This window comes from Megalobrama amblycephala, linkage group LG14 (assembly GCF_018812025.1).
Source record: "Megalobrama amblycephala isolate DHTTF-2021 linkage group LG14, ASM1881202v1, whole genome shotgun sequence".
Taxonomy (NCBI): domain Eukaryota; kingdom Metazoa; phylum Chordata; class Actinopteri; order Cypriniformes; family Xenocyprididae; genus Megalobrama; species Megalobrama amblycephala.
The window spans coordinates 43,172,299-43,198,626 of record NC_063057.1 but is presented as its reverse complement, the minus strand read 5'-3'; the positions used below and the strand labels follow the sequence as shown (position 1 = coordinate 43,198,626).

Sequence of the window (26,328 nt, the reverse complement as noted above, 5' to 3'; positions counted from 1 at the left end):
CGTGGGACCCTCCTTGAAATGGCTAGTTTTTGGCTAGTTTTGAAGAGCAATTGGGCGGGTTTTGGTGAGAAAACCTGGCAACCCTGGTTGAAATCTAATTCGAAAGTCTCTAAAGGTGCGGTCACACTGCACTTTTCGTTCCGTTGATTGACTTCCATTCAAACGCATGCGAATGCGTCAGACTGGAAACGCAAGCTCGTGCAAAAAAAATTCGTATTTCACTGCGTTCCAAAGTTCAAGTTTGGTGAACTCTGGCCTTCAAATTCGCATCACGTGAAGACGTGCGACCAATAGAAGATCGATTCGTCAAGGCATGACAACTTGGCTGAATTAAAAGAATATTTTTGCAGTAAAGTCAAGTAGGTTCTATATTTTTACATTTCGAATGAATTACTTTAAGTATGTGTTGAATTCATATTTATAAAAAAGAGGCTGTAGACCGTGACGTCATATCACGACCGTTACAGCATCCGAAGAAATTTTGCACGTTCAAAGTCTAGTGTGACTGCGGCTTTAGAGGAAACATATACAAGGAGAAAAGTAAAGGACCTAATACTGAGCCCTGAGGCACTCCATACATATTGGTAGTGGTTGGCTAGATTGGACATAATCCATGTTAATGCTTGTACACAAATGCCAACATGACTCAGGCTATTTAAGAGAATATTTCGTCTATGTTGTCAAAAGATCTAATCGCACTAGAAGAGACATGCTTATTAAAGCATGTCATTTGTAGCTTTAATAAGCACAGGTTTTGTGCTAGGATGGAACTGAAATTCTTCACAAATTTCTATACTGTTTTTCCGTAAACATAAACATAGTTGAGAAGAAAATGTTTTTCTAATATTTTACACAAAATCGGGAGAATTGAGATTGTCTATAATTAACCAGTTCTCGGTAGGGGTTTTACAACTGCTAGCTTTAACGTTTTTGGGATGTGTCTTAAAGAAAGAGAAGAGATTACAATATTGAGAAGTTCTGAGATTTCAGGATACATATTTTTCCGTAGCTTAATGGGTATAGGATCTAGATTACATGCTGTTGGTTTTGATGCTTTATGTTTTGATGTCTGTTGCTTTGTGTCATTAAACTAGGGTTAACTTGTATTTGCCTTTTTTCCCCTTAGACCTGAAAGAAGAGAGTCAAAATTTGAATGAAAAGGAAGAGGAAGATCAGGATGAGAGTCATATTGATTTCATAATTGGAGAACAATCTTTTAGTTGCTCACAGACTGAAAAGACTTCCTCACAAAAAAGGGGCCAGAAGACGGCAACAAAAAGTTATTTCACCTGCTTTCAATGTGGAAAGGGTTTCAGTCAACATGGAAACCTGAAAGTCCACATGAGAACTCACACTGGAGAGAAGCCTTACACCTGTCAACACTGTGGAAAAAGTTTCAATGAAAAAGGAAACCTAAAAAAACACATGAGAATTCACACTGGAGAGAGCCCTTTCACCTGTCAACAATGCGGAAAAAGTTTCACTCAAAACGACAGCCTTAAAGCCCACATGAGAATTCACAATGGAGAAAAGCCTTTCACCTGCCAACAGTGTGGAAAAAGTTTTACTCAAAAAGACAGTCTTAAAGTCCACATGAAAGTTCACAATGGAGAGAACCTTTTCACCTGCCAACAGTGTGGAAAATTTTTCATTCGAAAAGGATGCCTTAAAAGCCACATGAGAGTTCACACTGGAGAGAAGCCTTTCACTTGTCCTCAATGTGGAAAGAGTTTTAAACATAGAGCAACAATTAATTCCCACATGAAAATTCACACTGGAGAAAAGCCGTTCGCATGTGATCAGTGTGGAAAGACTTTCAGACATAAAGTAAACCTTAATACCCACATGAGGACTCACTCAAGAGATAACACTTTTATGTGTCATCAGTGTGGAATGAGTTTCACAGACAGCGATCACCTTAAGAATCATGTAATAACTCACACTGGAGAGAAGCCTTTCATGTGCAATAACTGTGGAAAGACTTGTTCAAACAAAACTAACCTTAAAATTCACATGAGAGTTCACACTGGAGAGAAGCCTTTCACCTGCCCTCAGTGCGGAAAGAGTTTCACGCTTAAAGAAAGCCTTAAGACGCATATAAGATCTCACACTGGAGAGAAGCCTTTCACGTGTCTTCAGTGTGAAAAGAGTTTCGCATATCGAGTAGACCTGAAACGTCATTTGCAAACTCATTCTGGAAAGAAATTGCAGGAATTTGAAAAATTACCTACACAGACTATTTAATTGTGGTCTAATAGAAAAAATATTTTGCCATTACAGATACACCTGAAAAGTCAGATATGAGACGGATGTGAGACTCTCTTTGTTCTTTGTGTGGAAAGGCCAATTCACATCGCAATCCAATTTTATGAAAAATAACTCATGTTCACACTGCCCCAACAAACACTGATTGTACATGGTCAGTCAGGTGAAAACAAACTGTTTTCACCTGACTGACCCAGTGTTTGTTGGTGTTTGTCTGTGCAGTGTGAATTGGCCTTTAAATGGCAATTTAAAATGGCACCAGAAAAATATGTATGTATCTGTGTGAAATTCATTTTGATTGTATTGTGGCATCACTCATATTTGATTCATTCATTCAAAATAATAAATTTATGAACCCTATCTGGATTTCTGTTTAAAATGTGGTTTGATCTTTAATTTAACTCAATTACAGACACACCTGACTTGATTTAGTGAATACTTTGGGTCATTGTCTTGTTGCATCACTCAGCCTCTCTAAAGCTTGAAGCAAAGACTATAGAACAACACAAGATGCATCACTCCTATTGTTTTGAATGGGAGAAAGTGCAACGCGCAATATGGTGGAATAAGTCCCGCCTTTTACATTAAGAGCCAATCTCTGATTGGTAAAGTCATTGTGCCACTGCAGTGGCCGTTAGAAGCTCCGGTTCCTATAAAAACAGTCAGACGTGCGCTGCGTACTTAGGACTGCGCATGCGGATTAACTTCCTAGCATGAAAAATATGATCCAGCATGAAAAATATAAATTTTTTTTATCATGATTCGAGCATTTAGAAACCAAATTTATGAGACAGTTGTTAGATTTCATTGGTGATCTCAAATATGAAATTTAATCGAAAGCTTGGCAAACAGCTTTGGAGAATTTGATGTTTCCCCATTCAAAGAGATAGGAGCTGCACTTGGATGCCTGAGGCGTTTCAAAGATGGCCGCAGAGTGAAATGACTTGTCTTAAAGGAACTTTGCTTGAAGTCATGAACTGGTGTTCTGAAGTCTTGATACAGTTTTGAATTAATTGTTTCTTCATTGAAAGACCCTGAGGCAGCAAAGCAATTAACAAATGCTGCCTTCACATGCTATCGGAAATTTGATAATTCCCACTTTTGAAGTCATGATTACTAGAGTTAAAGTTAATGAGATAATTAAGCAATTAATAAGGCTATGACCGAAGTCAGTTGTAGTTCTTGTGTTTCTCTTTTCTTCAGTGATTCTGCTTGTTAACAGCAGGTGTTCATCACTAATGCACAGTCATCACTTAAATAATTGTTTAATTATCTCATTAACTTGAACTCTGTTTCAATGTTATTTTAACACTATTTAGAGAGGGACCATATGTACTCTGAGCAGAGTTGATTTAACTCTGGAGATTTTGCTGTGTACTGTTTAAAATAATGTTGGAGAAATAATGACTGGTGATTTATTATTTGGCTCCACAACATCCACAGCACTACTGTGGCAACAGTAGTATTCTTTCCTTAGAGGAAACAACCAACTCCTTTCCTCTTTTATCATTCAAGTTTTTCTGGAATTAACCGATTAGTTATAAGAAACAGAACTATTAGAAACATCTCTAATGTCAAATTAAGCAATGATATAATGACAACTTTTAAAACATTTTACTGTTAAATTCTTATTTGTAATGTTACAAATCCGAAGTAATGGTTAATTTTGGCTCAGCTACAGTAAATGTCACTGCCCAGACATTAACATTAAAAACCTGATTCAGTTATGTATGAAATAGCTAAATCTCTATCTGTAATCTGCCCAGGCTTATTTTGTTGGACTCTTGTTCACAGGAGAAGCCTCCATGACACCCTGAGCAATTAGGCCTTTTGAAATCTCTGTTGGCTTGACAGGAACTTGACCCGTCAGTCGAGGCCAAAGCAACCCTTCAAGGCTGTCGGACCTGGACAAACAGCAGTTGCTGCAACTGTTTCGGCTATCCGATCCATCACCACTCAACGTTGTACAAGCCTCTGCTGCTAAGGCTTAACGACTCTCTAAAGAAGCGCCTCTCTACATTGTCCTCAGAGAGGGACAAAGATGGTGATGGCGCCCAGTGAAGACTCCGTGGAAGCAGTTCTCCTGGATCTGACGCACCTAGAAGACGCATACGTTTTGCTATGGTTAGGCCTTTACACTATGCTGTCGTTGACTAACGCTGCAGACCCTGTTTATTTTGAAAATGGCAACATATTTAGGCAAAACCAAAAGTAGGGGACTGGAGAATGCCTGACTCCATTTTGTCTCTAAAACTGAGGTAAGAGTCATGCAGAGGCAACCACAATGTCACATCGCATGTGTTGTCTTCAGGGAAGATTCGCACGACATTGTCTTCAGGATGGAGAAATTGTATTGTACTTGTATTGTATATAATAGACAAAGGTCTGAGCTACTGTTTCTAAAATCTTCTTCACTGACCACACAATATCTCCTGCAATAATCAAACATAAAACCACAATTCAGTTGCAATATGGTAATTTCTGCAGACCCTTTTCACTTTTGTCCTGTGAGGAATTGCTTAAAATAACTATGCTTGCTTTCGAAGCACAAAGTCCACAATCAAATAAGAGGACCAAAATGGAGAATGCGATCTGGGTAGTGGACAAGCTAATGATGTTTAGCTTGCAGTGGTTTTCCTGGGAATAAAATGCTTCTAAGTTGGAGGTATTCCTTAATTAGAACCTTAGGAAATGCTACTTGGTTACTATGGATCTTGGGTGCACACATTAGATCAACAACCTCCCTCAGCTTGAGACACAACTGCCAGACATCAGCTTCAGCTGGAGTTTTGATCCTGTCCCCAAGCATTAAAGGAATGAGGCTCAAGAGGCACCTCCATGCCCTCCATGCTTTTCAGCGTCCAGCCGTTCCTCACATGGTTTGTTGTTAGCCTCACTTTGTATGGGAAGTTAATAAGATAAACATACACAGTTTGTTGTTTGTGCATCATTATAACAGACTTTCTACTCTATGTCACCAAAATCGCACTCTTCAGAAACAATCACAGAATATGGAATCAATAATTCACCAAAGTCCAATGTTAGTCTCTATTCTCTCTGATATAATTAGCCTAGTTGTCTTTACATTAGCGCTGTTTTGGACTGATTGTTTGAAAGTATTCAGTTACTGGATCACTGAAAACTTTCCTGGAGTTTAACGGCTTAAAATGGTTTGATCACAAACAGAGAAGCAAAATTGGTTTAGAGTTGAAATTTACGCCTACCAGGGTTTCAGGTGTTTGTGCTATTGTATATGCTACGTGATAAACTCCCTACTTCTAATGCTGTCTTCACGTGTTCTCTGAATTGTCGTAAATATGAGTTTCCTAGGTAAAAATTGCACATGAACGCCCTCCTACAACTTCAGAAGTAGGAATTATTAAATTTTCGATAGCATGTGAAGGCAACATGAGAACATAAAGTATGTTTATGACGCAGCTTCATGTACTTATGTAATTTATTTGCGTTAATTGCATTCAATTATTTTAACACGTTAAGGGTTTTGGAATTAATTGCATGTGTTAACACATTAGCGCTGACAACATTGATATATTAATATACTAAGATTTACACATTTTAATATTATAAAAATATAAATGTCTTTGTCCATAGTTATTTACTCTGTATTGAAAAATGTTAAGTAGCCTAAAAATTGATTAGCTATAGTATGCCTATAGTGTAATATGTTTTTACTTTTTAGACAAATCTAATTTTTTCATTAGCTTTTGTTATCTTTTTCTTTAGAAGTTGTAATATTTTCGACTCATCATTGGACAACATTAATGTAGATATGTATTTCACCAAAAATTAAGCTCTGAATTACTCTGACACATTTTTAATTATTTGTACATTGTATGTAAATTTCTATGCACTTGTGTGATGTTAGACACAACAGAGTGTGAACAGGACTTTTATTTTGGCGACGTGACGTCATAAGTCTGCGCCGCGCTCCTGCATCTTTTGTGATTCTGCTGAAAAAAGGTTTGTGTTCTTAAACATTTAGTGTTTAAATCAATGCAACCCATTTAGGCAACTTAGATTTTAGAAAGATGTAAAATGGCTGCATTATTGTTTAATGTAACATAATATTTAGTTTAACATCAATTTTTAATTTTAATAACAACCTTATTTTTGTGACTAAAGCGAATCCACACACGAATAACAGAAAATGTGCTTCTCGTTTAGCTCTCTATATCAGTTTATGGTAAACACGAATTATCTCACTAGCAAGTAGTGATGGAGAAACGGAGCCTTTTGAACCGAGTCAATTGAACCAAATGCTTCGCAAAATGATTCACTGTTTCGAAGCGCTCGAATCGCCGATCGCTGAAGTCACATGCTGGTCAAAACAGTAAAAATGAACGAGAACAGCAAACAAGCGTGTGTAATGACAACTGTAATTACTAAAGTAGTTTAATCTATTATAATATCAAATACAAAAAACAAACAAGTGTACGTGCAATTTTTATTCTTTTAATAATATTTAGTGCAAGTTTTAAGCTTATTTTTTTTATTCTAATCAGTTCATTTACCATCAAGTCCATTCACTTCCTTGCCAGTGAACTGACTACTGAAATAGAGCTGAATGAGATGCACCCAGAGATTTTCTTTCTGTTAATTATCATCTTTAACAAGACGGTGTCCAAACACAGAAAAACTCCTGAAGCAACTGAGATTCCTGTGACACACTATTACAAAGATGGCATTTATTAAAGAGGAGAGTGAAGATATGAAGATTGAAGAAGCATTCAGAGTGAAACAAGAAGATACTGAGGAACAAACAGGTTGGTTTTATTTTGTACATCTATTTTGAATGTTCCATTTGTTGTATAAGGGATTTTTTCTTTCTCATCCTCAAATACACTTACTGTAACAGTCTGATAGCACTCTCTTTTAAACCTTATAAAATAGAGAGGGTGAGAAACATTATTCAAACAAATTATTATATTAACATACCTGAACATAAATAATGTAAATATCAGTTAATATTCATCGAATCAAGCAATAAATATGTCATACGTCAAAAACACAGCCTACAAACAAAATTTCTACCAGAAAATGACTTTAGTAGAAGTCACTGTTTAGAATATTACTTGTGTAAAAGTTTTAAAGTATGTGATATTTTTTGTACTTAAGTATGAAAAGTTATATATATATATATATATATATATATATATATATATATATTAAACATACTTAAGTACTGAAAGTAAAAGTACATGTAAAATGCAAAAGGAGCAAAAAAATTAAAACATTTTCTATACACAGTTTGAGCAGCAAGATTGTGTTCAGTTTTAACTCCTTTACATTTTGTTTTCTTTGAATTAAAAAAATGGCTAAATGTTTATTGTAATTTTTAAATATAAAAAATAGTAGGCTAATATTTTAATTGTACATTGATCGTTCATGTTAATTCATAGTGCATTATCACTAATGTAAGAGACAACTTTAAAATTTTAAAATGTAAATGTTGAAATTAAAGATGAACAATACTTCTATTAACCTTATTTAATGTTACAAATGGACTCTTGTTGTAAAGTGTTATCATTTCATATAAATCCAAACAGTCATGCTTAAAAATTGCCAGCTTTACACACAAAGGCATAGCATAGGTCTATTATATGTATACTTTCACACATGATTTGCCTCTATTTTAGAAAACTTGATTATTTAATCAATTTGTGTTACAGTGCCGATAAAAAAAGAACTGAAATCAAATAAATTTCTGATTTATGTTTCTGTCGCTGCATAATGTGAATACAGTTTAAATATGCAACTTCGCCGGATAACGAATGCATAACAGCGAACAAATGGATATAAACTAATGCAAAAGAATGGTAACACTCGTGACATTAAACAGTTGGCGTTTTTGTCACATTGTTTTAACTGCTTGAGGTACTAATGTTAGCATACTCTCAGCCTCGACGGCAAACATACTACTGTTCTCTACTAACGCAGCATCTAGTCAACAAACTAATTACTTTATAAGGATATGAAAACATGTACTGTAGTGTACACTGTATAACATACCGTTTTGTAGTCTGTTTTAAATCCATTTTTGAAGTGTCCCGCTCTGTGCAGCGAGCAGCCTCACGTCACGTGTCAAAACAAACTCCACGAGGCAACAGTGATAGTTTTTATTTCACCTCTAGAGGCCGCTCGTGTACTGTATAATGCACTCTTCTCAGCCGCGCCAGCAACAGACATAACCCGGAAAATAAAATCATCCACGGTTGTGCGAACATTGTTTGCACATGCTTCCTTGCAGTCTGTGTTCTTCCAACTTTATTTTGTAGTAAGTACCGAAAATGCTTTGTGAAAGTGTATCGGAGTAAAAGTATACATTTTATTTAGGAAATGTAGTGGAGTAAAAGCAAAAGTTGACAGAAATAAAAACACTCAAGTACAGTAACAAAGTATTATTAAATTGTTACATTACACCACTGATATACAGAAAAGAGAAAAGAGGATCCAGTACCGAGCCCTGAGGCACTCCACACTTGTTTTGATGGGAAGCCTTCATTTACACAAAGTAGCAGATAAGACCCAAATCATGCTAATGCTTGCCCATTAATGCCAACATAATTCTCAAGCTAAGCTATCCAAGTGAATGTTGTGGTCTATAGCCCTATTTGGATGTGACTAGTTTTCATTGAGGACATTATAGAAATTTGTGTTTCACAGGTGCACTTTGTGATTTTAAGTCTTTCTGAATCTGCTATGTCTGTTTTTCTCACATGACCTCAGTAAAAATTGTATGGCAAATTACCTACTATTTTTCGGCAAACAGCGGTCCAGAGAAATCTGACCCTGTCTGAATGCAAATGTCTGTGATTGCTGATATTCTCCAACTAGTGTTATATTATACAATATTGCTTATATTTATATTGCTTCTCCTCATGTTTTTTTGACCTACCTGAGTTATTGTTTGCACACCAATCTTTTGCATACTTTCCTGTTAGTAATTTACCTGTAGTCTTCCCGATCCACCATTGTCATTACTCACCTGAGCATTAGGGGGCGCTTTGTGCAAGGATTGCATGAGTTCACCTATTTAAGGGAACAAAGGAGTAAAGGTAGGAAGTTATACTGCCTTCACGTGCTATCGGAAATTTGATAATTCCCACTTCGGAAGTTGTGATTACGAGCTCATTGCATTCAAGTTTTGAAATGGGAGGGCGTTCATTTGCAATTTTTACCTAGGAAACTCGTATGATAATTCTGAGAGCAGGTGAAGGCAGCATTAATCATCTACTTTAATGGAGAAGCTTACCTTATGGTGGTTTAGGTCTTTTGACCCTGTTTACAGGAACTTTATAGTTCTAAGCTCAACCAGGGTTTGTGTTCTGTGCATATATTGATTACTTGGTGGCTTAAACAACTGTGAAGACTGGAACAAAGAGAGTGGATTTCCATCTACTGCAGTACTGCTTAACTGTTACTTGTTGATAAGCAACACTACTTTTGTTGGCTTTGATGCTTTAATACAGTATTATAATGTCTGTTGCTTTGTGCTATTAAACTGGTGTTAATTTGCATTTATCTTTACTCCACTTTAGAGCTGATGGCACTGAAAGAAGAAAGTCAAGAATTGAATGAAGAGGAAAAGAAAGATCAGTATGAGCAACATCATGATTTCATGACTGGAGAAAAATCCACAAAACCTGAAATCACTTCCTTACAAAAAAGAGAAGCTCAGAAAACCATATCTAACGATTATTTCATCTGCCACCAATGTGGAAAGAGATTTACTCAAAAACAAAACCTTAAAGCCCACATGAGAACTCACACAGGAGAGAAGCCTTTCACCTGCCAACAGTGTGGACTGAGTTTTGCACGTAAAGAAAACCTTAATTCCCACATGAGAATTCACACCGGAGAGAGACCTTTCACCTGCCAACAGTGTGGACTGAGTTTTGCACGTAAAGGTAACCTAAATTCCCACATGAGAACTCACACTGGAGAGAAACCTTTCACCTGCAAACTGTGTGGGACGAGCTACTCACGAAAAGAATGCCTTAAGACTCACATGAGAGTTCACATTGGAGAGAAGCCATTCACATGTGATCAGTGTGGAAAGAGTTTCAGACGTAAGGTGAACCTTAATCAGCACATGAAGACTCACTTGAGAGTAAACAGTTTTACTTGTCATCAGTGTGGAATGAGTTTCACAGACAGCAATCGCCTTAAGAATCATGTAATAAGGCACAATGGAGAGAAGCGTTTCATGTGCCTTCATTGTGGAAAGAGTTGCATAACCAAATCAATCCTTGAGGTTCACATGAGAGTTCACACTGGAGAGAAGCCTTTCACCTGCCCTCAATGTGGAAAGAGTTTCATACATAAAGGAAACCTTAACATTCACATGAGGCTTCACACTGGAGAGAAACCTTACATGTGTCTTCATTGTGAGAAGAGTTTCACATATCATAGAGACCTGAAACGTCATTTGAAAATTCATTCTTGAAAGCAAAATACAGCAGTTTCAGAAATCACTTGCATATTCACTCTGGACGATGAATAAAAATCATAAAACTTACTGATTTTGTCATCACACCTGAAATGTTATGCAGATGTGAGACCCTTGAATTTACTACATTTTTGATGATTTTCGAATACCGTAACCGGTATAACGTTTTTTATCAAACATTTCTGTTGTTGCAAATAATGAAGGGATTTCATTACTTTTACAATAATACCAACATCATGTAGTGTGAAAATTTAATTGTAATAGACATATTGCACAAGCTTTCAGAAACAATGAATCTGTGGCTGATCATTTACATCTGGCATAGAAGTCACAACTTAACATGGGCATCAGTTAAACTGTAACACCAGCACAACTTTTATCCCCGGAAGTTCGACTCAAAACCAGTGGTGTAGCCAGAGAGGTGACCAGGGTGGCAATGGACACCCCTGACATCTGATTGTGCCACCCCAATTTCATTTGAGAGAAGAATTTATATCAAAGTGCCACGGCAGTGTGGCACATTGTTAATGTATATTAGAGTTGGTGGTGAGGTACAGAATTAGAATAAAGAGGGTAACAAACTGTACAAGTGTACTGATGTTAAAAATCATGCCGTGCCACTCAAATAGTTTAGAATTATATTTGTCTGAAATCATTGTTAATGCACATGACATAAAGGTGCCATAGAATTGAAAATTGAATTGACCTTGGCATAGTTGAATAACAAGAGTTCAGTACATGGAAATGACATACAGTGAGTCTCAAACACCATTGTTTCCTCCTTCTTATGTAAATCTCATTTGTTTAAAAGACCTCTGAAGAACAGGCGAATCTCAACATAAAAACAACTGTTACGTAACAGTCAGGATCATTAATATGTATGACCCAAATATTTGCATATGCCAGCTCATGTTCAAGGCGTTACACAAGCCAGTATTAACGTCTGGATCTGTGCACAGCTGAATCATCAGACTAGGTAAGCAAACAAAGACAATAGCAAAAAATGGCAGATGGAGCAATAATATCTGACATGATCCATGATTACATGATATTTTAGTGATATTTGTAAATTGTCTTTCTAAATGCTTCGTTAGCATGTTGCTAATGTACTGTTAAATGTGGTTAAAGTTACCATCGTTTATTACTGTATTCACGGAGACAAGAGCCGTCGCTATTTTCATTTTTAAACACTTGCAGTCTGTATAATGCATAAACACAACTGCATTCTTTATAAATCTCTCCAAGTGTGTAATGTTAGCTTTAGCCGTTAGCCACAGAGCACCATCAAACTCATTCAGAATCAAATGTAAACATCCAAATAAATACTATACTTACATGATCTGATGCATGCATGCAGCATGTATGACGAACACTTTGTAAAGATCCATTTTGAGGGTTATATTAGCTGTGTGAACTTTGTTTATGCAATGTATATAGAGTTGAGAGCTCGGGGCGGGGAGCATGAGCAATTAAATGTGCAGCAGCCTGAATCGGCGCATTTCTAATGATGCCCCAAAATAGGCAGTTAAAAAAATTAATTTAAAAAAAATCTATGGGGTATTTTGAGCTGAAACTTCACAGACACATTCAGGGGACACCTTAGACTTATATTACATCTTGTAAAAAAAAATTCTAGGGCACCTTTAACCATAAGCTGGAACAGAGGTCTTCAACCCTGCTCCTGGGGACCCACTATCCTGGAGAGTTTAGCTCCAACCCTAATCAAACACACCTGACGCTCTTCAGGGTGGCTTGAAACTACACATGCAGGTGTGCTGAAGCAGGTTGGAAATAAACTTTCCAGGACAGTGGGTCCCCAGGAGCAGGGTTGAAGACCTCTGAGCTGAAATATTGTGACATTTTTAATGATATATTTGTCTTTTTGTCAATTGAATAAAGTTTATTCTTCATATAGAAGGATGTATTCATATTGATCACTCTTTCTGTTTGTGCTGTTTTTACAGCTAAATTTGTTCTTATAGTGTCTAAACTTTTTAACTAACATTAATATAAATGGATAGATATGACACCTGGAACCTCGAAGAGCATTTTTGACCATCCTCCAAGTATGTGACAGTCTGTAATTAAAGACAAGTTGCTCAGCAGATAGGATGTGGTTTGGATATGGTTTCATGAGGTACTCCTTTAAGGGAAATGCCTCATCTGCCACAATGCAATAAGGAGCCAACTGGTCAGAAGCAGGAAGTGATGCAGGGATGTTGGATGTCCACTTCTCCACAGCATCCTGCAGTAAGCATCCACTAAACATTCCACCATCTGAAATTCACCCATTGCAACCAACATCTGTAACTCCTGTCAACCAGTGCCATTAAAACCATGGATAATGTATGTTTGTAGTTGTAGAATGTTAATCCAGTTCCTGGTGGGGGATGAATGTTGATGTGTTTTCCATCTAGAGTAGGGGTGCCCAACCTACAAAGTTTAGCTCCAATCCTGATAAAACAGGAGCAGTTGATAATTACAGACAGGTGTGTTAAGCAGGGCTGGAGCTGAATTCTGCAGGAAGATAGATCTCCAGGACCAGGGTTGGGCACCCCTGATCTAGAGCACCCAGGCAGTTTGGTAAGTTCCACTGAGACTGCAATCCATTTTATATCAGTGAAATTAGTATGTCAGACCCTTGATAACTTGTAATCATGTGGCCATACAATGTAGCATAATCATTAGACATTTGAATCCCGATAGATAGAATCCTGGTATTTTGTGTTTTGCCTCTGGATGATTGGACTTTCTTCAACATGTGAAACTGAACAGGAGACAGGGAAAATGTGAGTTAAATGTTTAAAATCAGTTTCAGTTAATGCAAGGATCTTGACAGGTTCAAGAAAGCGCCTTGAGCCTGTTACTGCAGTATCCAAGATTTTACCCATTTAGAGCAGTTTCCCCTTATTGCCGCCTCCAATTCTTCCTTTGTTCCTGCTGACAATGGCAGTGCCATTTGCAACTTCCATTTGAAAATGCAAATCCATCTGGTGTGTGCAAAAAGAGTGTAAAAATGGCAGCGCACAGTCCTAGTTCTGGTTTCTCTTTTAGGAATATTGACTACTGTCACCTTGTAGCCTATGGAAAATCAAGTTTCTCTCTTGCAGAACATACATTCTACAGTAGTCAACATTTGAAGTGGATCAAAACCTTTTATGAAAGTTGCCTTAAAACCTTCTTCTTTGGACAACTTAGTTCTTAGGACAACTTTGGTGAACTTTTTTGATCCATTTCAAATGTTGACTACTGTAGTTGGCTGTAGTCTTTGCAGTGTGTTCATGCATGCAACTTTCTGACTCAGACACAGTCGACACAGGGTGTTGCCACTGTCAGCTTTCATCGCTACTAGTTCTCTGGCTTCAGCTTGGTGTGCCCGGCAGTGGTTGTTTTAGACTTCTTCATTGTCTGTCATTTTGATGGCCACGGCCATAAAATTTATTTCATAGTCTGTTATTACCTGTTATAAAGGAGTGCTTGAGACAAAAAATATTCATTTTAAAGAACCGTTAACTTAAAAAAAAAAAGATTTTCCTTTTTTAACTGAACTTGTCAATGCAATGCCCAAAACTTGTGCAGTGGTTACCCGATCTCAAACCAAAGGTCTACAACCTTCCTAATGCCCATGCAGAAGGTCAGCAGAAAACCTATGAATGAATAAGTCAACAATTGTATCAGGATGTACAAGAATATTGTAAGACCTGTTCTGAGTGCCAGAGGGTAGGTCCTGTCTGTAAAGCAGACAGAAGTTATCTGCAGCTTTTGCCATTGGTACTCCTTTTGATTGGATAGTTCTAGATATAATTGCCCCTTTAGTGAAGAGTAGTTCAGGTAACCAATTTGCTCTGGTAATTTGTGATTATGGAATTAGATATCCTGAAGTGTACCCTTTGCGTTCCATCCAGGTTAAACATATTGTGAAATCCTTAATGAAATGCTTGACTTGATCTGAAAGGTTTGAGTGCCTTCTGAAATAATCATGGATCAAGGAACTAATTTCATGGCTAATGTGATAAAGTCACTGTACAAGCAATTTGGCATTAAGGGTATCTGAACAACACCAGTTCACCCACCCAGCCTGAGGTAAAAGAGCCAACGCACATGTCTGTTCAGTGTTCTTGAGCTGGCACAGTCAAAAAAAGAAAGAAGGGCTACGATGCAAGTTTCTATAGAGGAATAAAACATCATCAGCATGGGCTACTGGTACACAAAACACCATGTTGAATCACATTTCGACAGTTTTTATGTGTGCTAAAAAAAGCGGCGAAAGAACAAGGGAAAAGAGCTTGAGGTAAACAGTTTTAAGTTTTAGCTCCATGTTACTTTGATTTTGTGTCGTATTTTTATTGGCTGGTCAGTAGACGTAGGTCGTAGCAGCAAATACACTGTGTTGATCATGCTGAATTTCTGACACTGTCAGAAAATGATCATAGTCTATCTTTGGTCGCAAGACCGGGAAAATAGCCGTCTTTGAATCTCTCTCACTGTACGACACAGGACCACCGATTAAGAGCCACGATCACAGAAATCGCCACGATTGTTTCATGATGGCAATCTTTCGTCTGGGACAGGCAAAAATCCTGCAGTGCATCCAGGGCTTAAAACATGCAATCACCTGATCAATACTGAGATTGTAGATGGCTTTTCACTCCTTATTAACGTTTTCTCACAGAATGTTTCTGGAAATCGCTCCGTGCAGCTGTCTCGTGTCTCTCTCTCATCGGCTCATGCTGGGAGCGGCAGCAGCCCCGGTGACACGACGCACCTCTTTAAAGGCAGGAAGACACCAAGCCGACGCCGATGAACTAGCGGTGATGAAAGCAGACCGCGGGGTTGGCTCACATCGGCAGAGCCTGGGTCCAAAGTTGCCCTGACAGACCAAACCGAGTAGCCAAGTAGCACGGCCGTTCTTAAGCATACACTGAGTCCATATCATATTCCCATGTTTATTTATATCTCTGATGAGGATTGATGCTTCTGTTGACAATAGCAAACATTAGTGTAACAAAGTTTGTAGATAAGGAAGAAGGAGGCGTGAACCGGCGAACGTTCAACACAACTTTAATTCCAAAATAAACAAATACAAAACAAAAGTAATGCCGGCAGACCCTTGCGGACGTCTGCCGGCCACACAAACACTGTCGTCGCTCCTCCTTTTATGCTCTGGAGCTCCTCCGTGAGAGACTCAAGGCCGGTGCGCCTCACAGGCGGAGCTCGTTATCTCTTGCGTCACCGGCCTCGCGCCGTTCCCTCATGGCTCTCACCCACCCTGCTCACCACATACCCCCATCGCCCCTTGCAGGCCGGGGGGTACTCCCGAGACTGCGCTCTACTTCCCCCCAGGGCCTGTCTTGGCGGCCGCAGCACCTGGGGGTAAGGACAGACGAGACGAGAGAAAGGAGACGGAAGCACAGGGAAGCGACAGAATGAGAGGGAAGAGAGGAAAAAGAGAGAAAAAAAATTCTTGGTCCGGTTCCCAGACACACTGCCACTCGGTCCTCAGCCAACTGAAAGGCTCTTCCTCGCGGTGCCATGCGATGGTACTGGACGCTCAGTGGACGGCCCGATCCTCGTCCACCCCCTGGCGGCCAGCGATGGCTCCCCCGGATTAGGGCAGCCGGCAGCGAGTCCACCGTCCCCTGCTCCTCCCCTTCATGGCGGACGGTAGCAGTCTCCAGCCCACGGCGGACGGTAGCAGTCTCTGGCCCACGGCGAACGGCGGCGACTCCTCCGCTCCCTCCTGGATAGCAGCCACCCCACCTCGTCCCAGGAGCACGGCATCGAGCTCTCCGTCCCACCTGGCTCCAGCACCACCGCCTCGGGCAGCCTCTCGCGGTCTTCACTCCCGCACTGCCTGACCTCCGCAGCACCGCGATCCCCCTCAGCAGCGAGGGCTCTTCGACAGCATGTCCCTCCTTCCTTCTGGGTTTCGGCACCAATGTAACAAAGTTCGTAGATAAGGAAGAAGGAGGCGGGAACCAGCGAACGTTCAACACAACTTTAATTCCAAAATAAACAATACAAAACGAAAGTAATGCCGGCAGACCCTCGCGGACGTCTGCCGGCCACACAAACATAATAAAACATAAAATAATATCCAGGCCTGGTCCTCTCTCGTCCTTCACTGATTCGCATCTCGTTGAATTACCACACAGAGGTAACGTTACACAATAATATAACAAGGATGTTTTCTTTCGTCTCTAATAGACCACCATCTTCTCTTAAATAAAAAAAAAGACTATTATATCTAGCCAAGTGTGATATTTAAATTTCTTGTTGCACCAAATGCAAGCGTCGCTAAGACCAGAAGGGCACGAGCAGAAGTAACCATGCTCACCGTCGCATTGCCGCAGCTCGCCTTAAGGGCTTTCATCTTGTGCACCTAGTCCACAGTCAAAAATGATGTTTAATGATGTTTAGCTTGCAGTGGTTTTCCTGGGAATAAAGTGCTTCTCAGTCACTCAGTTATAACCTTAGGAAATGTTACTTGGTTAGTACGGATCTTGGGTCCACATATTAGATCAACAACTACAGCTTGAGATGCATCTGCCAAACATCATCTTCAAATGGAGTTTTGATCCCACTTACTATTTATCCTTCCATGAAGGCTAAATCACAATAACAGTGCAAAGTGTAAATTTTAGGAGGATCTATTGACATAAATGCAATATAATATATATAACCGCGGATCTCCATAAATGTTAAGTTGATATTTTGCGCCGACATGTCTCTACAGTAGCCCTAAATGGACAAACTGCTCTACAGAGCTTGTTTGCTTGACTGGCTATTCTCTCTCAGACGACATCTTTGTCCTGTGTTGGCCACTGCAGCTTCTCTATATTGCAATTTACAACCACTAGATGCTGCTAAAATTTACACACTGCCTTTTAGGGCTGTCAAACGATTAATCACGATTAATCGCATAAAAAATAAAAGTTTGAGTTGGTCTAATATATGTGGGTGTACTGTGTGTAATTATTATGTATATATAAATACAAACACATCCATGTATATATTTTTATATAATTTATATTCTATATATATAAATACATTTTTTTGTACATAAATAACATATTTCTCTTGTGTGTATTTATATATACATATTATTTACACACATTACTCACAAATATATAATGCAAACTCAAACTTTTATTTTGTATGCGAGTAATCGTGATCGTGCAGCCCTACTGCCTTTAAACAGTCCAGTTGCAGGTCTACTTAGATTTAAAAATTTTAATATTATAAAATTACAAAAATGTCTTTAAATCCATAGATATAATAATAATAATTTTCAGAATAGAATAACTTATTATTAAAAAATGATAAGCAACAGTATGCCTACAGTGTAATCTTTTTACTTTTTGAGACAAATCACATTTTTTCATTATTTTTTTTTTTATCTTTTTCATTAGAAGTTATTTTAATATTTTCAATACATCATTGGACAATTCATTTAGACATTTTTAATTATTTGTACATTATGTAAATTTCTATGCACGTGTGATGTTAGACACAACAGGACTTTTATTTTGGCGATATGACGTCATAAGTCTGCGCCGTCAGCGCTCCTGCATCTTTTGTGATTCGGCTGAAGAAAGGTTTGTGTTCTTAAACATTTAAAGTGTAATTTGATGTAAAATGGCTTCAATATTGTTTAATGTAACATTATAAGATTTAGTTTAACATTAATGGACCTTATTTTTACAGTAAATGTGTAACAGTAAATGTGCTTCTGGTTTAGCTCTCTATATCAGTTTATGGTAGACACGAATTATCTCACTAGCAAGTAGTGATGGAGAAACTGAGCCTTTTGAACCAAATGCTTCGCAAAATGATTCACTGTTTCGAAGCGCTCGAGTCACTAACGTCAAATAATGAACGAGAAGCATAAGTGTTTAATGACACTGTAATTACTAAAGTAGTTTAGTCCATTAAAATACCAAATATAAACCCCTAAAACAAGTGTCTGCGCAATTTTTATTCTTTTATTAATATTTAGTGCAAGTTTTAAGCTTATTTGTCTAATCAGTTAATTTACCAGTAAGTCCATTCACTCTGACTGACTCCCTTGCCAGTGCACTGACTACTGAACTAGGGAGCTGATTGAGACGCACCCAGAGATTTAGTTTGGATGTATTTTATTTCTGTTAATTATCATTGTCCAACCACAGAAAAACTGAAGCAACTGAGATTCATGTGACACACTAAAGATGTCGTCTATTAAAGAGGAGATTGAAGAAGTGAGGATCGAAGAAGCATTCAGACATGAAGACACTGAAGAACAAACAGGTTGGTTTTCTATGTACATCTATTTTAAATGTTAGTGATAAACTTTACATTTTGTTGTGTATAGGATTTTTTTTTCTTCTCATCCTAATTCTCACTTTATTAAACCAGTCTTGGAGCAATGTCTTTTAAACCTCATAATATAGAGAGGGTCAAAAACATTTCAAACAAAATATTATCATATTAACATACCTGAAGATAATGTAAATATTTATTGAATTAAGCACTAAATAATAATAAAACATTCGATACAGTTACATATATTTATATTTAATATAGCATTTATTACTTTAAGGGCTTTAGTTAGCAAATAAAATGGCCAGTAACTGCAACAATAGATTAAATCAAACTGTCTGTTGTGAGTGTTTGCACTGTTGCCAACTATTTTCAAAGGAAAGTAGCTAAAGCCTGCCCAAAAAGTCGCTAAATGTCGCTAGATGACATCAAGCGTAATTAGCATATTTGTGACGTCATCACGTCAGTTGCAAATCTTCCTGCCTAAAGTGTTTTCTCTCCTAATCCGTGCTCTCATACTGTATTTTAATACAATATAATATAATATAGCCGAATGTCAAATAAAGCTGTTCTCATTTCATCTATATATATATATATATATATAATTTATATATAGCCTATATACATTTTTATTTTTTTGTCCGGCAACATAACGAGTATGATGTAATGAATGACATTTTTATATATTTGTAAATTACAAGAATTCACAGAGTTCGGATGAACTAAAGCTCTGTGATAGTGAGTAATATAAGTGATAAGCACACAAGAAAAATGGAAATCAAAACGGTCAAACTAAATTCTTTAAATATAAAAAAAGGAGAATCAGAAACAGTGTTTGGTACATGGCAACACTGTGCTCGTTTGTAGCTCACTCATTCACGTCTGTCAGATGCCGTGAACTCGTGCTGCTGCTTCTCTCAGCCACTTAATGAACAGAGTAGACGCTGAGAGAGGTGTGACGGCAGCGGGAAAGCAAGACCTCGTGCTCACAGGACAGTGCTGGTGACACTTGAAAAGTTACTGAGGTTTGTCCAAAAAGTCGCTAGGTGCTTTTTTGAAAAATAGTCGCTAAGTTGGCAACACTGAGTGTTTGTGAGTGACAAAAAGTTGAAATCAAAGTCATTATATAAAACACAAACGATGAACAACCTACACGATATATTGCTCTTATAACTTAAAGCTTTAACTGAAAGTATACACAAGTTTAACAGTTTATTCTGATAAGTTTCAACATAGCATTGGAAAACTTTTATGAAAACTTTTAACATTTATGTTAGGCACTAATTTATAGGCTTGTTTAGAAACTTTTAATCCAGTACTAAACATACCAAACGGGAGATAATCTAAGAGAATGTACAACCACAAATCCCATAGAACTTGAACAATGCAGTACAAGGACCAAGCTGGAAATGAGGGTTTATATACACAGAGCAAACAAAGGAAGAAACTAACTCTACACACCTGATGAGGACTCTAATGAATATGTAACCATAGAAAAAAATAGGCAGGAGAACTGAACCAATTAACAAACTACAAGCAAAGGACAAAATAGAACAAACCAGGAGAGCTGAACAAAACAGAACAAACATGTGACACTGTCATTGTTGTCGCATAACATAAGTCAAAATAAACACTCCACAAACAGGGTAGCCTAACTTGAAGACTTTTTGTAGAACATTGATTATAATATCAACACCTTAAAGGTGCAATATGTAAGAATTTTGCAGTAAAATATCCAAAAACCACTAGGCCAGTGTTATATATTTTATTCACTTGAGTACTAACAACATCCCAAATGTTTCCAACTATTTGTAAATCGTGAGAAAACTGCAGTTTTAACCAAGGCTCCGGGACGTGTGAAGAGTCGCCTGTCAATTGCGTCATACCCGCATTACCCTCGGTTTCCGGTTTTATTTTGTAGAAACCATGGAAACACCAAAGACGCTTTAATATTTACATGCTTTAATAGACAAGGGAACAACTGTTTTGATATATTTATAGACAGAAAACTAATTATTGTTATACAGTTCAACACGTTTAGTCTTATTGTTTAAATCTATTTTTCTTGATTTTTTTTTTTTTTTGTGAGTACCATGCTTTACCATGCCTCAGAGAAAAACACTTTTGTCAAGTAGATAACATAGCATAATCAGATGCAGCTTTATTTTTTAGTAACAGTAATACAGCATTTTCTCCATCATACAATACATTTTAAAATTAATTGCATGCCATTTATCAACACAAGCCATCCAGCATTTAATATGATATTCTAAAATCGATCTAGCTTACTGAAGTGTGCAATAAGTGTCTAACAGCAGCCGCCGAGCAAACGCACAGGGTAACGTTATAACATTTTCAACACACTCAAATGTATCTAATATGATAAACAGAGCTGCGTTACCTCATACTCATGACTGGAAAAGTGGAAGCGGCACCGGCGACTGTGGCATAATAAAAGGTCTGCTGCTCGCAATCGCTCCAGCGGCCTCGTTCAGCTCCACAACACTCGGTCCTGCTCTGCTTCATACAGTAACATTAATAATTGCATCCATGAACATGATTTCTTCCCGACTCCAATCCCTATTCTTTTGCACCGGCTGTGAGGTGAAGACCACATTGGCGTCACAACTTGGCGTCATCAAGCTACGCCTTTATTTTGAATAGGCCTCTAACGACCTCTAGTGGACAGAAAATATTTAAACTAAAGCTTTCCAGTTTCAAACTTTATAATATAGCCTCAAAGATGTGTGGTTCAAACTAGAAATTTCTTGTTGTCACTCATGGAAAGTGTATACAAGGAGAAAAGATGAGGACCCAATACCCCTGTGGCACTTTTATTTGTTGGGAAGCCTTCATTTACACAAAGTAGCAGATAAGACCTAAATCATGCTAATGGTTGCCCATAAATGCCAACATAATTCTCAAGCTATCCAAGAGAATGTTGTGGTCTATAGTCCTATTTGGACGTGACTAGATTTCATTGAGGATATTATAGAAATTTGTGTTTCATGGGTGTGTGTGTTTTTCTCATACAACCTCAGTTAATATTGTATGGCAAATTACCTCCAGTTTTTCGACAAACAACGGTTCAGAGAAATCTGATCCTATCCAAAAGCAAATGTCTGCGATAGCTGATACTGTCTAACTGGTATTGTATTATACAAATGTTTCTCCTTGTATGTTTTTTGACCTACCTCAGCTATCGTTTGCTTTCATTTTAATTTCAATATGGATAGTTTCAGATGAAAAAATATTATAAAATCAATAAATATCAGTGTTAGGATATGATATTTGTCTCTCCTCACTTCTGTGGGTTTATTATAAACAGCCACTTCTATAGTTTTAATAATAAAGTTATATCAGTAATTAAGTCATTTGAAAACATGTAATTTGTGATGCAAGCACAGCAGATGGCCTTCTGTAATGCTCACGTCGTTTTCCAGTTACTAAGGGTGCGTTCACACCACTTTGTAATTCCTTTAGTTACAAGATTCAAGCTTGTAAAAAGTGTTCACGTTCTCGTAGAGCTCGTAATTACAGCTTGTAAGCTGGGAGTTATCTGGAAGCTTCCAGGTGTACCACGTGCCGTGGCTGCTATACCACCTGACCACTGTAGATTCATTTAGGCATTGATAGTGGTGCCATATAACAACTCAGAATATAATGTCACGTGTTATCATCTCAAGATTCCGGTATATACAAGGTGGTGTGAACGCAGCATAGTCTTTCCAATCCAGCATTGTCATTACTCACCTGAGCATTAGGGGGCACTCTGTTCAAGAAATGCATGAGTTCACCTACACTATATTGACAAAGGTATTGGGACACCCCTCCAAATCATTGAATTCAGGTGTTCCAATCACTTCCATGGCATGCAGACTGCTTCTACAAACATTTGTGAAAGAATTGGTCGCTCTCAGGAGCTCAGTGAATTCAAGCGTGGTCCTGTGATTGCACAGGTTTCCACCTGTGCAATAAGTCCATTCAAGAAATTTCCTCACTACTAAATATTCCACGGTCAACTGTTAGTGGTATCATAACAAAGTGGAAGCAATTGGGAACAACAGCAACTCCAGTGAAAAGAACTCTTAATGCTTCAGCATACCAAGACATTTTGGACAATTTCTTGCTCTCAATTTTGTGGGAACAGTTTCAACCTTCCTGTTCCAACATGACTGTGCACCATTACACAAAGCAAGGTCCATAAAGACATGGATGAGTGATTTTGGTATGGAGGAACTTGACTGGCCTGCACAGAGTCCTGACCTCAACCTGATAGAACACCTTTGGGATGAATTAGAGCAGAGACTGTGAGCCAGGCCTTCTCGCCAACATCACTGCCTGACCTCACAAATGCGCTTCTAGAAGAATGGTCAAAAATTCCCATAAACGCTCTCCTAAACCTTGTGGAAAGCCTTCCCAGAAGAGTTGAGGCTGTTATAGCTGCAAAGTGTGGGCCAACTCCATATTAAACCCTACGGATTAAGAAAGGGATATCATTAAAGTTCATGTGCACGTAAAAGCAAGAGTCCCAAAACTTTTGGCATTATAGTGTATTTAAGGGAACAAAGGAGTAAAAGTATTAAGTTGATCCTTTACCTTCATGGAGAAGCTTATCTCATGGTGGTTTAGGTCTTTTGACCCTGTTTAGAGGGACTAAGCTCAACCAGGGTTTGTGTTCTGTGCATATATTGATTACTTGGTGGCTTAAACAACTGTGAAGACTGGAAAAAATAGTGGATTTCCATCTACTGCTTAACTGTTACTTGTTGATAAGCAACGCTCTACTTCAAACACTGATGTAACTCCACTTTCAGTAACTATTGGGTATATGATCTAGCATACATGTTGGCTTTGATGCTTTAACACAGTATTTTGATGTCTGTTGCTTTGTGTTATTAAACTGGTGTTAATTTGCTTTTTTTTTCCACTATAGACCTGATGGCACTGAAAGAAGAAAGTGAAGTTGAGTCATTGAATGAAAAGGAAAAAAATCAGTATGAGCAACATCTTGATTTCATGACTGGAGAAAAATCCACACAACCTGAAATCACTTTGTCAGAAAAAGGAGAAGCTCAAAAAATCATATCTAATGATTATTTCATCTGTTTAACTCAAAAACAAAACCTTAAAGCCCACATGAAAACTCACACCAAAGAGAAGCGCTTCACCTGCCAACAGTGTGGAAAGTCTTTCTATGGAAAAGGAAACCTGACAGACCACATGAGAATTCACACTGGAGAGAAACCTTTCACTTGCCAACAGTGTGGACAGAGTTTTACTCAAAAACAAAACCTTACTTCACACATGAGATCTCACAGCGGAGAGAGACCTTACACATGCCAACAGTGTGGACAGGGTTTTACACGTAAAGAAACCCTTAATTTCCACATGAGAACTCACACTGGAGAAAGACCTTACACCTGCCAACAGTGTGGACAGAGTTTTGCTCGTAAAGAAACCCTTAATTTCCACATGAAAATTCACACTGGAGAGAGACCTTTCACCTGCAAACTGTGTGGGACAAGCTTCTCAAGAAAAGAAAGTCTTAAGATTCACATGAGAGTTCACACTGGAGAGAAGCCTTTCATATGTGGTCAGTGTGGAAAGACTTTCCGATATAAATTAAACCTTAATCAGCACATGAATACTCATTTAACAGACCACGTAATAACTCACACTAGAGAGAAGCCTTACGTGTGCCATCATTGTGAAAAGACTTTTATAACCAAATCACACCTTGAGATTCACATAAGGGTTCACACTGGAGAGAAGCCTTTCACCTGCCCTCAGTGTGGAAAGAGTTTCATACATAAAGGAAACCTTGAGGTTCACATGAGAATTCACACTGGAGAGAAACCGTACACATGTCCTCATTGTGAGAAGAGTTTCACATATCATAGAGACCTGAAACGTCATTTGGAAACTCATTCTTGAAAGCAATTGTAGTGTTCTGTATATAGTAAGAGGTTTCAGAAATCACTTGCATATTTACTCTGGACGATGAGCATTTCATTTTGATTTGTGTAATAAAAATCATCAAACTTACAGATTACAGATTTTGTCATCACACCTAAAATGTCATGCAGATGTGAGAACCTTGAATTTACTACATTTTGATGATATTCGAATGCCGTAACCGGTATAACTTTATACGTGGTTTTTGTTAAACATATTTCTGTTGTTGCTGATAATGAAATCCTTTCATTATTTTTACAATAATACCAACATCATGTAATGCAAAAGTTTAATTGTAATAGACATATTGCACAAGCTTTCAGAAACAATGAATCTGTGGCTGATTATTTACATCTGGCATTGAGTTCACAACTTAACATGGGCATCAGTTAAACTGTAAAGGCAGGAACACACCAAGCCGACGGTCGGCCGTCTGGCAGTTTTTGTTCGTCGACAGACTAAGTTTTCTCAGTGTGTTCTGCACCATCGGCTGAAATTGGTCCTCGTCGCCTTTTTGTCAGCCGATTCGAAATGTTGAATCGGCAGCGGAGCTCGTCGGTCCGTCTGATCATTCTGATTGGCTGTTCAGATACTGCCATCTGCTGGTTCAGAAAGGCATTTCATCTCACGCAGGCGCAGAACTGACGTGCTACTTGGCCGTCGGCTGTCTAGCTTTGTTTTGGTGTGTCAGGCCAACTTTGGACACCGACGTGAGCCAACCCCGCAGTCTGCTTTCGTCGCCACTAGTTCGTCGGCGTCGGCTTGGTGTGTTCCGGCCTTAACAGCAGCACATCTTTTACCCCAGGAAGTTTGACTCACAACCAGTGGTGGAGCCAGAGAGGTGTCCAGGGTGGCAATGGACACCCCTGACATCTGATTGACATCTCATTTCACCTCTTGTTGAGAGAAGCATTTATATCAAAGTGCCACGGCAGCATGGCACATTATTAACGTTGAATATTAAGAGTATATTAATGTATATTAACATTGGTTGTGACATACAGAAGTATAAAAATAAAGGGGGTTGGACGCTGTACAAGAAATGCAGTGATGTTCAAAATCATGCCACGCCACTCACATAGTTTAGAATTATTTTATATATTTGTCTGAAATCATTGTTAATGCACATAAACTGGAATATTGTGACTTTTTTAATGATACATTTGTCTTTTTGTTGATTGAATAAAGTTTATGCTTCATATAGAAGGATATATTCATATTGATCACTCTCTGTGTTGTTTTTACAGTTAAATTCCTCAACACAACTCTGTTCATAACTTTTGATGGTACAGTGATTAGATTCACTTTTTTGGACTGGTGTCTTAAACTTGAGA

The 26,328-nt window shown here is 38.1% G+C and overlaps 3 protein-coding genes across 5 annotated transcripts in view; all 3 read left to right on the top strand.

Moving 5' to 3' along the window:
- Nucleotides 1–26,328, top strand: part of LOC125245721 (gastrula zinc finger protein XlCGF57.1-like) — an 85,893-nt gene that overhangs the window by 3,487 nt on the left and 56,078 nt on the right. The window lies entirely within an intron of this gene.
- Nucleotides 6,195–11,488, top strand: LOC125245731 (gastrula zinc finger protein XlCGF8.2DB-like). 2 transcript variants are annotated; one of them, XM_048156454.1, is made up of 3 exons: nucleotides 6,195–6,246; nucleotides 6,918–7,049; nucleotides 9,825–11,488. In XM_048156454.1, exons 2-3 carry the CDS (start codon nucleotides 6,965–6,967, stop codon nucleotides 10,730–10,732), a joined length of 993 nt encoding a protein of 330 aa, XP_048012411.1. In that variant the 5' UTR covers nucleotides 6,195–6,246; nucleotides 6,918–6,964; the 3' UTR covers nucleotides 10,733–11,488. The 2 variants fall into 2 exon arrangements, with proteins under 2 accessions (XP_048012411.1, XP_048012410.1); XM_048156453.1 differs by lacking the exon at nucleotides 6,195–6,246 and having other exon boundaries at nucleotides 6,253–7,049.
- On the top strand, nucleotides 18,241–25,086 carry LOC125245728 (gastrula zinc finger protein XlCGF8.2DB). Its single transcript, XM_048156449.1, has 3 exons — nucleotides 18,241–18,333; nucleotides 18,907–19,024; nucleotides 23,973–25,086. The coding sequence occupies exons 2-3, from the start codon at nucleotides 18,946–18,948 to the stop codon at nucleotides 24,971–24,973; spliced, it is 1,080 nt and encodes a 359-aa protein (XP_048012406.1). The 5' UTR covers nucleotides 18,241–18,333; nucleotides 18,907–18,945; the 3' UTR covers nucleotides 24,974–25,086.

Excerpts from the sequence above, each read along its gene's own strand:
- LOC125245731 (XM_048156454.1), top strand. The coding sequence starts at position 6,965 with ATGGCATTTATTAAAGAGGAGAGTGAAGATATGAAGATTGAAGAAGCA. Across the intron at positions 7,050-9,824 it reads AGATACTGAGGAACAAACAG|AGCTGATGGCACTGAAAGAA; the intron begins GTTGGTTTTATT and ends ACTCCACTTTAG.
- LOC125245728 (XM_048156449.1), top strand. The coding sequence starts at position 18,946 with ATGTCGTCTATTAAAGAGGAGATTGAAGAAGTGAGGATCGAAGAAGCA. Across the intron at positions 19,025-23,972 it reads AGACACTGAAGAACAAACAG|ACCTGATGGCACTGAAAGAA; the intron begins GTTGGTTTTCTA and ends TTTCCACTATAG.